The sequence below is a fragment of the Cyprinodon tularosa genome, unplaced genomic scaffold (genome assembly GCF_016077235.1).
Source record: "Cyprinodon tularosa strain WSP-4 unplaced genomic scaffold, ASM1607723v1 ctg7, whole genome shotgun sequence".
In the NCBI taxonomy this organism is placed as follows: domain Eukaryota; kingdom Metazoa; phylum Chordata; class Actinopteri; order Cyprinodontiformes; family Cyprinodontidae; genus Cyprinodon; species Cyprinodon tularosa.
Genome location: NW_024039451.1, coordinates 4,791,300 through 4,803,652, shown reverse-complemented (window position 1 = coordinate 4,803,652; position 12,353 = coordinate 4,791,300). Strand labels below are relative to the sequence as shown.

The 12,353-nt window shown below is 41.0% G+C and overlaps 1 protein-coding gene across 1 annotated transcript in view; it reads left to right on the top strand.

The window, feature by feature from the left end:
* Nucleotides 1–12,353, top strand: part of galt (galactose-1-phosphate uridylyltransferase) — a 55,555-nt gene that overhangs the window by 8,019 nt on the left and 35,183 nt on the right. Inside the window, exons 5-6 of the mRNA XM_038268236.1 lie at nucleotides 10,379–10,508; nucleotides 11,468–11,524. Coding sequence (XP_038124164.1) covers nucleotides 10,379–10,508; nucleotides 11,468–11,524 — 187 coding nt within the window. The remainder of the gene's footprint in view (nucleotides 1–10,378; nucleotides 10,509–11,467; nucleotides 11,525–12,353) is intronic.

The window sequence follows — 12,353 nt, the reverse complement described above, 5'->3', positions numbered from 1 at the left end:
TGAAAATACGGTAATTATAAGGTTCCTTAAATTTTCTTGAAAGGTCAAATTATACTATAGGAATTAATTAGGGCTTTGGCTTCGATAGAGCGCATCTCCTTATCAGTATGGAAAACAACACTTCGTATAAGGCCACATTTCTTATCTTTATTAAAAGTTTCAGCATATTTTCTGCTTGTTAGCATCTGTATCATTTTATTTCGTTTAAATTTGTTTCTGGATTTCAGGCTTGTATTGTATGTAATGAGATAAAACTTGTGGAAGATTAGGATGGAAATAAGTGTATCGTCTTTAGCAGCAATTCCCTGTGATGGGTTGGCTTCCCATTTAAATCCCAAATCAACAAGTAGCAACCTTTTTTTGGAATCCGCTACAGTTCATTTAAATTAAAGAAACTCTCCTACTAAAGCATGTTTGTCTTACAAATGAATGAAGGTAAAAGTTATATTTCTGTTTAAGGGAAACAATCCTCAACCTATTCCCAACTAGTTGTTGGGTTTTTCAGCCTACGTAAACAAAGGTTGGTGTACAAACTGCGTGTTGGAAAACAGCCACTGCTCTGAGGCGGCGGAATATGTGACTGTAAAGTGTCGGCCACACTATCTGCCGCGGGAGTACACGGCTGTGTTCGTCACTGCTGTTTACATAGCACCGGATGCTAACGCTAACAACGCGCTGGAGGAGCTTTATGAACACATCAGCTCGCTCCAGAACAAGCACCCGGCGGGGTTTTACGTGGTGGCGGGTGACTTTAACCACGTAAAACTGACGGACACTTTGCCGAGATTTTACCAACATGTGAACATTCCAACACGGGGTAACAATACGCTTGACCATGTTTACACCAACATGAGAGACGCGTACAGGGCCTTCCCCCACCCCCACCTCGGACTCTCCGATCACATCTCCATCCTGATGGTCCCTGCATACCACCCACCACTGCACCGCCCCAAACCCACACAGAAGACCATCACTGTGTGGCCCAGCGACGGAGACTCGGTGCTGCAGGACTGCTTTGGCTGCACAGACTGGCAGATCTTCAGGGAGGCTGCTGAGACTGAGGGCGAGCTGGATCTGGAGGACTATACATCTTCTGTCCTCGGGTATATCAGCAAGTGTGTGGAGGACGTCACCACCACCAAGACCGTGACCTGCTACCCGAATCAGAAACCCTGGCTGAATGCAGAGGTGCGGTCTCTGCTGAAAGCCAGGGATGCTGCCTTCAGGTCTGGCGACCCACAGGAGCTCAGGAGGGCTAGAAGAGAGCTGACTGCAGGAGTAAAGAGGGCAAAAGCTTCATATGCTCAGAAAATCCAGGGACACTTCAACTCCCAGGATCCACGGAGCATGTGGAAGGGCATTAAGTGCATCACTGATTACAAAACCAGTGACACACAATGCGCTAAAGACCCCTCTCTGCCTGAAGCCCTCAACGAGTTCTACGCCCGCTTTGAGGACCATGACACTCCACCCAGTACCAGACTCGCCCCCCCACCTGGAGAGGTGCCACTCAGTGTGACGCCAGCAGAAGTGAGGAGGACCCTGAAAAGGATCAACCCGCGAAAAGCTGCTGGCCCGGACAACATCCCCGGACGGGTTCTGAGGGACTGTGCTGATCAGCTCTGCGAGGTCCTAGCAGACATTTATAATGTCTCCCTTTCTCAAGCGGCTGTTCCCACCTGCCTGAAGACCGCCACTATCATCCCGGTTCCAAAGAGCTCCACAGTAATGGGTCTGAATGACTATCGGCCAATAGCCCTCACGCCGATAGTCACAAAGTGCTTTGAAAGACTGGTAATGACCCACATCAAAGCCTCCATCGACGTCACTGTGGACCCTCACCAGTACGCCTACAGGAAGAACCGCTCCACAGAAGATGCCATTTCTTCTGTGGTCCACACTGCTCTCACCCACCTGGAGCGGAAGGACTCCTACGTCCGTCTGCTGTTTGTGGACTTCACATCTGCTTTCAATACAATAATCCCTCAGACCCTAATAACTAAACTCTCCTCACTTGGACTGAGCATTTCACTTTGCAACTGGGTCCTGGACTTCCTGACCAACAGGCTGCAGTCTGTGAAGATCCATAACATCTCCTCCTCCACCACAGTCCTCAGCACTGGCTCTCCACAGGGCTGTGTGCTGAGTCCCCTCCTGTTCACGCTGCTCACATATGACTGCTCTCCTCTCCATCCTGGCTGTCATATTGTGAAGTTTGCAGATGATACAGCAGTGGTTGGAAACATCACAAACGGTGATGAGTCCAGCTACAGACAGGAGGTGAAACACCTGGAGGGCTGGTGCAGAGAAAATAACCTCTGCATCAACGTCAAGAAAACGAAGGAGATGATTGTGGACTTCAGACGGAGCAGACACGCCCATCTCCCCCTGCTTGTCGGAGGATCTGCGGTGGAAGTTGTCTCCAGCTACAGGTACTTGGGTGTGCACCTGAGCAACAACCTCACCTGGAGCAACAACACTTCCGCTCTGGTCAAGAAGGCGAATCAGCGGCTCTACTTCCTCAGGCGGCTGAAGCGTGCAGGACTGGGGAGCTCAGTCCTCATCTCCTTCTACAGATGTGTGGTGGAGAGCGTGCTGTGCTCCAGCATCAACGTGTGGTACGGTAGCTGCTCTGCTGCAGACAGGAAAGCCCTGCAGAGAGTAGTGAAGGCTGCACAGAGGACTGTTGGAGTCAACCTCCCCACCACCACAGACATCTACACCTCCAGATGCAGGAAAAGGGCCTCCTGCATCATGAAGGACCCCACTCACCCAGCACACTCACTTTTTGTCCCGCTACCCTCAGGGAGGAGGCTGCGGAGCATCAAATGCAGGACAACCAGACTGAGAAACAGCTTCATACCAGAAGCTGTGAGACTCTCAAACTGTCCCTAACAATAACTTGTATTTGCAGTCTACACTCAGACACTTTAAAATGTTGCACTGCTAAATTTATCCATCGCAGGGCTCCTTCAGCTCCATAAACCACTTTTTTTTTTTTTTTCTTGCTGTAGAGCTGAAAGATTATTTCTTTGGTGACTAGGCCTGAAAACTTTAATCAGATTAATAATGATAATTATAACTTTTAACAAATTTAGTAATCAATCAATCAATCATTAAATGGACTATAGAGACCCCAAACATGCCTATAGCTGACAGAGCGACCCACTTAGAGCAGTAATTATATCAAAATCATTAAAAAGATATTTAAAAAATATGTATTTAAGATTTTCTGTCAGTGTGTTAAATCCAGAGCTCCTCAAGTGGAAACATTTTAGTTTCACCTGGTTTAATCTTATAAAAAATCTTTAAGGAACCTTTTGCTCTCCAATTATTGATCAAAGAAATAATTAACAGATTAATTGTTTTGCAAAATAATCATTAGTTGCAGCCCTTTTGGTTACCATAATTTAAAGTAGCAATTATGCTTTAGATTAAATTACTAGGAAAGCCATATAAGATTACTTCCACCAACCAGAGCCAACCAGGACAACCATTTATAAATACACTTAGTCCTGAGGGTAATTTTACAGTAACTGATTGACAGCATCAGAAACTGTCACGTTTTTGGATAAAGGGACGGCCTGCAGAGAATGCATGTTTGGAAGTTTAAAAAAGTAAGTAATGAAATGAACCTATCTGCTACCCACCAAGAGGTTCATTTTATATCTGCTTTGATGACTGATGATTTAAAGAGAAGAGTTATAATCTATTTATATTAGTTTGGTAAGGTACAAAGTTATGTGAGAATAATTCACACAAACTAACATTTGCTTCTTGATAGCTGGATTCAATCAAGGTTCATAATAAGTCGCATCTCATGGAGATCAGAGCCTAAATGAATGTTTTTAGAAGAAAACATGTAACTTATACAGATTTTAAGCATTTTATGGGTATTTATAAATTAATACTACATGACTACAAAGATAAACTGGTGTCCAACAGTTTAAAATTAACAGTACAAATAGGTATATTTTTTTGTTATTAAAAAATAAAAAAAATTAAGAAGGAAAACACAAAATAGTGAGTTTTCAAATGGCAGTACGTACTGCCAAAAGGTAATTGACCTGTAGCAAAGACAATAGACATGGCAACTTTAAATTGATAACTATGATACAAGACTTTCATACTTTTACATCTGTACTATGAAACAATATAGTTTATTTAGGTTTCACATAAAATACAATTTTGAATGAGGCGGAACAGTTTGATACACAGTGTACTATAAGCATTTAATGCGCTAATGTTAATTTTAAAATGTTTTCCATTAACTGAGCAATCAGTAAATACAAGACACAGCTCAATGTACACGCTATTAACATTCTAGGGCAAGTAGTCGAGGAAAAAATTGTTTTATACACTTCTGTTTACCATAACCACCACAAAATGATAACCAATCAAAACAAAATTGAGTTTAGATGTAGATATCTCAAATAACTTTCCTTTAAAGGAAACCAAAACTGTAAAGCAAACCAGCAAAAAACAAAAAAAACAAAAACGGAGGAGAATATGATATATTTACTAATTTAAAGAGTCTGCATCAAACTCATTTTCATACTAGTCCAAAAAGGGTTGCCAAATCTCTGAAATGTTACCTTTGGATTTTGGACTGTAGTCCTAAACGTTTCCAGCGGAAGGAAAGACATTTAGAATGTTTTGGAAGTGAGGGGAACTTCCTGTTAGCAAGGATTAAATGACGAGCCAATAGGGTAGAGAATGCAATTAAAGGTATTTAATTTTCTTTTCCTGAGTGAATCATCTAAATAAGTGGTCCTCCTAATTGTCAATCATTCTGGTGATATGTTTACCTAAGGCCTTCGTACGTGCTCTTCCCCATTTTCACTTACACTTACAGGTGTTGAGTCTGACATAGTGGAAAAATTGCAAATCTTATTTTTGAAAGTAAGCTTGTATGAGCGAATCAAACAGCAACTTTTAAACAGAGCGTGCACGAGGAGAAATGGGCTCCTGCATGCTCTCTGTGCACATGCATTTTTTTTAAAGAGGAGAGGGCGGGTCTTTTAAAAAATGTTCGAAAATCCTCTATTATACTTTTAACTGTGATTGGCCCTTTGAAGCTCTAACATTAGTGCCTATCACTCCGAAGATTGGGTATTTAAATTCAGCTGAAAAAAAACTGCTGAACGTTTGTTTTGAAATGTTTTCTGATCATAATATTCTGTTATGTTCATTATTGGTGATATTTAGATACAATGATAAAAATGTATTTTTTTCCATATTTTTTTACCCTTCCCTTTACAATAAGAAGTATCACTTTAGTTTTCCTGCTGTTATGGTTGGACTCGATTTCAATAACAATCGCTCTGAGAGCTCCCAGCTCTTGTTAAAGTCTCCTCATGAACAATTCATAAATACAGACCATTCATTTTTGCTCTGAGCATAAACACCAAAGCCATGTTCAATTATTGATTGCAGAATAGCTGCTTTCTGTCCCAAAAGACTGTGGCTGTCAATAGAAACGTAATGTCTGTTTTACTCTGACAGTCACATTTGTTTGCCTGGGTGCTTTGTGTAAGCCTGACAGCAAACAGATGTATTAACACCGACATTTTTTTTTTCAAGCCCACAGAGACTTCAAAGAGTATTTTTTTAATTCATATCTTCAAATGATCTCTCTCTATAAAGCGGTTATAACACAATAACACATCGTTTAAGACTGCTGAACCCACAGCATGTTTTTTTAAATCGGTGCTGCGTAATACAGAAATGTTTTCTCTCTTATGTCAAAGCTTGATCCCACCACCTTAATATTAGAATAATAAAAAGGCTTTATGTTTCTTTTATTTAGTGATTCAGGTTCTTCAAGTGTTTTCATTAAAAAAAGGTTACATCAAAAAGTAAAACTTTTAAGAATCGACAGATGGTAGTTTGCAGATACATATTGTAAAATCATGCAGTTCTAAAACTGGATTATTAATACATTAATCTTTTTTGTCCAATTTTTTTAAAGACGCTTTCAGCAAAACAGGAGAGCGTGAGAAGAATAGAGCTGTTAACTATCTTCTCCCTCAAATCTGTATGACTACAGTCCCTGTAAGGCACAACGGACACATCAGAGACATTAGGATCTCCTTTCTGTTTTTTCAGCCAGTCTGCTTCTGTACTGTGCCTCCATAATTTGCGACAATCAATTTCAGTTTTACTGTGTTGGGAGGAGACATTGTTATTGTTTTTCCTAAAGTTCATCCATCAGTGAATGAATGATAGCTGGCAGTTTACTGACCAGTGGATTGAGAGCTTTGCTTTCTGCCATGACTCTGTCTTTACAACAACAGTCTATTCCCTCTTAGTTGCAGTTTATATGATGCCAGGGCATTCTGCGGGCAACAACACCAAAATGTTTCTTTTTGAGCAACTGCCAGGATTTCCACTACTTCTTTTCGTGTAGATCTAGGAATATATAGGTAGGAACTTACATATAAAGTTATTTGAAAATCATTAACACTTTAAAAATGTTGCTTTCTTGTTTCAGAATTTCTAAGATACAACATTTAGGGTCGTTTATCACTTTTACGCCATCCATCCACCCATAATCTGACATGCTTGTCCCGAGTGGGGTCACGAGGGATGCTGGTGCCTATCTCCAGCAGTCAATGGGCGAGAGGGGTCCACTGGTACCGGAGTACCCAGAGAGAACTCATGCATGCTCAGCGAGAACATGCAAACTCCAAGCAGAAGGACGCCGGGCCAGGAATCGAACCCAGAACCTTCTTGCTGCAAGGCAGCAGTGCTACCCACTGCACCACTGAACATCCCCCTTTAAGCCATAATAATAAAAAAATAAAAATACAAGAAATAAAAGCTTGAAATTTATAAGTTTATTCATAATGATCTATATTTAAAATCATTATTGTGCTCCCAAATGAGTGACAAAAACTATTTGTTTCACAATCTTCTAATTTCGTTAGTTCTTCCTGTATATATGTCCTAGAGAGTTAAACATTGGGTGTATATTTTATGTATTTTTTTTATTATTTTCCTTCCAGAACAATTGAAAAATGTTTCTAAAGTAGACATGCAGTGGTGTTTGACAGGGAGTCTCTGCAGAGCAGTGATCTCACTTCACACTAGAGATACCAACAGCCCTCCTACAGATTATCAATTTAACCAGGCCAAGTAGATCAGTGATAGCAATGACGTGGTTATTACTTATTAATCCCAGCCAGACCCGCAGCAGAGAACTCGTGATAAATAATAGACGCACCAAGAAGAACAGACGGAACAAGGGGAGACAGATACTGATTAGGTGTGCAAGCTTGAACAGAATGTCAGACTTCGTGTGAACCGCTAAAACAGTAAAGACACCAACTCTTAGTGACGAGTACATATACACTATATTGCCAAAAGTATTTGCTCACCCATCCAAATTATTGGAATCAGGTGTTCCAATCACTTCCATGGCCACAGGTGTATAAATTCAAGCACCTAGGCATGCAGACTGTTTTTACAAACATTTGTGAAAGAATGGGTCGCTCTCAGGAGCTCAGTGAATTCCAGCGTGGAACTGTGATAGGATGCCACCTGTGCAACAAATCCAGTCGTGAAATTTCCTCGTTCCTAAATATTCCACAGTCAACTGTCAGCTGTATTATAAGAAAATGGAAGTGTTTGGGAACGACAGCAACTCAGCCACGAAGTGGTAGGCCACGTAAACTGACGGAGCGGGGTCAGCGGATGCTGACGCGCATAGTGCGAAGAGGTCGCCAACTTTCTGCAGAGTCAATCACTACAGACCTCCAAACTTCATGTGGCCTTCAGATTAGCTCAAGAACAGTGCGCAGAGAGCTTCATGGAATGGGTTTCCATGGTCGAGCAGCTGCATCCAAGCCATACATCACCAAGTGCAATGCAAAGCGTCGGATGCGGTGGTGTAAAGCACGCCGCCACTGGACTCTAGAGCAGTGGAGACGCGTTCTCTGGAGTGACGAATCGCGCTTCTCCATCTGGCAATCTGATGGACGGGTCTGGGTTTGGCGGTTGCCAGGAGAACGGTACTTGTCTGACTGCATTGTGCCAAGTGTAAAGTTTGGTTGAGGGGGGATTATGGTGTGGGGTTGTTTTTCAGGAGCTGGGCTTGGCCCCTTAGTTCCAGTGAAAGGAACTCTGAATGCTTCAGCATACCAAGACATTTTGGACAATTCCATGCTCCCAACTTTGTGGGAACAGTTTGGAGCTGGCCCCTTCCTCTTCCAACATGACTGTGCACCAGTGCACAAAGCAAGGTCCATAAAGACATGGATGACAGAGTCTGGTGTGGATGAACTTGACTGGCCTGCACAGAGTCCTGACCTCAACCCGATAGAACACCTTTGGGATGAATTAGAGCGGAGACTGAGAGCCAGGCCTTCTCGTCCAACATCAGTGTGCGACCTCACAAATGCGCTTCTGGAAGAATGGTCAAAAATTCCCATAAACACACTCCTAAACCTTGTGGACAGCCTTCCCAGAAGAGTTGAAGCTGTTCTAGCTGCAAAGGGTGGACCGACGTCATATTGAACCCTATGGATTAGGAACGGGATGTCACTTAAGCTCATATGTGAGTCAAGGCAGGTGAGCAAATACTTTTGGCAATATAGTGTATATTACATTATGTGTGTGCACTTGTTTTTAACAAAATAGCATGTTCTGGGGACTTCTCCTTGTGGGGCCTGATGCTTGGACCCCACTCTGGGAATTGTTGTCACATTTAGGGCTAAGGTGGGAGTTGGATTTAGTTTTAGGCTGTAGAAATTAATGGAAGTGAGACATTTTAGGTGTGTGTATGTGTTATATTTATATTTTACATAAAAAAACATCTATGGAAATGAACAAATGAAAGACAGACTTTGCTTTTAAACCCTGCTTCAACAAATTAAATGCATGAAAGAGTCCTGGTCAAAATTATGGTACCTCTAGAAAAGATTGAAAATAATGTGACAGAGACATGTTAAATCGAGATGTGTCCACTAATTAGCATCACAGGGGTCTAAAATCTCTATATAGGACACAGTTAATCATTGTGCTGTTTGGTGAGATAGTGTGAACCACACTCAATATGGACCAGAGGGAGCAAAGGAAAATGTTGTCTAAAGAGACTGGACAGAAAATTATAGAGAAGCATATTAAAGCATATAAGATCATTTCTAAGCAGTTTGATGTTCCTGTGACAATATTTTAGTAATTATTCAGAAATTTAAAATCCATAGAAGGATAACCAAACCTCATGGACATGGCTGCAGAAAGAAAATTCATGATAAATTAAAGAGACAAACAATATGAATGGTAACAAAAAAAGCCCCCCCAAAAAACTTGAAATAAATTAAAGATGAACTTTAAGTTCAAGTAACATCAGTATCAGATCGCACCCTCTGCACCAAAGTGGACTTAATGATGGAGGACACCATTGTTGAAAACAAACCAAGCTCCATGTTGACCACAAAGCTTCAGGGTCCCCTCTGTCCCATGGATAGATGAGACAAAAAGGGAACTTTTTACCAAGGTGCATCAGCTCTATTTTTACGACGGAAAAATTAAGCATATCAAGAAAAGAACTGTCTCTACTGTAAAACAAGGATGAGACTGTTATAGTCTGGGCCTACTTTGCTTCATCTGGCAAAGGGTGTCTTGAATCTCTGCAGGGTACAATTAAATATCAGGAATACCAAGGGATTCTACAGAGAAATGTGTTTCGCAGTATCAGAAGCTTGGTCTTAGTCGCACGTCATCAGGAATGACCCAAAAACACAAAGCTTGCCTTGTTTTGCCTTATGCTGTTGTTAAGCTGCTGTTAAAATGAGCATAATCTGTAGTAAATCTGACTGCGACTCCCTAATGATTAAGTTGGGATTGGGAGGTGGCAGGTTTTGATGAGTAGAAAAAGATAACTGCCTCATGTCTCTTAATATTTGGTCTTTTTATATGTAACTTTAACTTTATTGTATTTTATTATTTTATTTTTCTACTTCGTTCATAGCTCTTTGGGATATCCTACACATTTGAAGTGCACTATAAATAATATTTAGTATAGTGATTGTTTTATTTAAATGATTATGGTAATTTTTACCTTTAACTTTATGGCTTTGAACCTCGTCGTTCTTTTACGGCCACATTCAACCTTCCCGTAGAACATGGAATCTGCTCATTTTAATGGGCTGCAACCAAACCGATTCGCAAGTCTTAACATTTTTGCACCAATCTTTCTAAATAATCCGCAACACATGTCAAAAAAAATAAAAAATTGAACATGCAATTTAGCACTCCTTATTTGGAATCTTTGAAGATCAGGCGCTTGGAGTTCTGTTAACAGATTTTATCATTATACATTGTTGCCTGCTTACTAACTATTTTATTTTATTTCTATTCTATTTGTCTTGTTCAGTAAGGTAATGTGTTTCCACCCCCGGTCTGACGTAACCCTCCCTCTGATGAAACACCAAGAGGTTCTCAAGGTGATCGATAAATGGGCTGAGCTTTCGGAGGAACTCGGTGCAACATACCCATGGGTTCAGGTACTGAGAGCACAACTTTCCTTGATCCGTATTATTTTCACACCACTCATCTGATTTTCCCATCCATCCATCCATTTTCTTACACGCTTAATCCCAAGTGGGGTCGCGAGGGGTGCTGGTGCCTATCTCCAGCTGTCTATGGGCGAAAGGCGAGATACACCGTGGACAGGTCGACAGTCACCAACACAGAGACATAGAGGATAAACAACCATTCACGCACACACTCACACACCTCACATTTATAGAAGCCAATTAACCTAACAGTCATGTTTTTGGACTGTGGGAGGAAGCCAGAGTACCGTGAGAGAACCCACGCATGCTCAGGGAGAACATGCAAACTCCATGTCGAAATCTGATTTTCCCTTTTGTCCATAAATTTAAATAGCGTGAATAAAACAAATTTCCTTTTTCATTCAGTTTTTTTGACTATTCAATTATTTATTTTCTATTATTTAGATGTCCTCCTTTTAACTGGCTAAAACTTTCAAGGTACCTCTGAGAAAACTCATAAGCAGCTAAAACAGTGAGATTTATGCCCTAACCCCTAAATCCCTCAATCACTATATAGAGCAGGGACAATATAGTGGACTTTATAGCAAACTCAGTTAACTGACCTTTCGGACAGATGATCAGTACTTCTCGCTCCCCATTGACTCCACCTCCCTGCGTGGTGTGTGCGCCATATTTGTCTTTTGTCACTGCTGTCGCAACAAGTCCCACAATGCTTTGCGAGGAAAGCTTTCGCAAAGCATTCCGAGATATATATTTGCTTTTCAAGGTGCATTGTGGGAAATTTTGAGTCCACTACTTTTTAATCCACTAGATGTTTGGACTAGATGTTGCTCCTTTAAGATATTCAATGTGGTTTCGGTTATGACAGCACAATTTGGACTTTAACAAAATGTGCCATGTCTCATGAACACCTTCAATTAACTTGACCTCTTATCTTCTGTCTGCAGATCTTTGAAAATAAGGGGGCAATGATGGGTTGTTCAAATCCACATCCTCACTGCCAGGTAGGAAGATGATAATCCTAACTTCACATATTGTGACATCCTAATGCAAAGGAATTTCTAATGATTGTTTAGTCTGTTTGATAACCTGACATTGATTATCTGTGTTTTTTTAATATTTAGTTTTAGTATGTGGAAGTACAATTTGCTTTTTAAAGTTTGAAAATATTCTGGTGCTTGAGAGAGTTCATGACTGCAAAGGAAATAGGCTCCCTGCATCACAGTTCTGTTATAAATTCAATTCAGTTTATTTATAGACTTGAGAGACACTTCAGCTGGGGTATACAGCCAGATTAGTTACATTTTTTCTATCTAATGATTATATCAAGTCATTGTCTCCTGTGTGAGCATGTGGTAACAGGAGATATTTGCAACAACAGTGGAGATGAAAAACTCCCTTCAACAGGAAGAAACCTCCAGCAGAACCAGGTTCTGTGTGAGCGGCCTTCTACTGAGGCCAACTGGAGTTCAACGAGACAGAAGCAGAGATACTAAAGGAACACAGAGTCTGATCCATAAATACTTTCTATGTTAGAAAAGGTAACTAGCTCCATAGGCGATGCTGTCTAAGACAAAAAAACGGTTGAGCAGATGAGCTCTGAGTCTGTTTTCATGTTAAAAGAGAGGAAAGAGAGCACATACAGTTAGTCACAGTAAATACTCACATAACCTTACAGAACCTCCATCATACTTAACAATAGGTATGATGTACGCCACTCCATTTTCATTCTTCAGTTTCGTGCAAGATCCAACACAGCATTTATTGGCACTAATGGCTTTTATTTGAAAATAAAACTATATTTGAACAGACGGGTATGGGGCATTGCAGGCT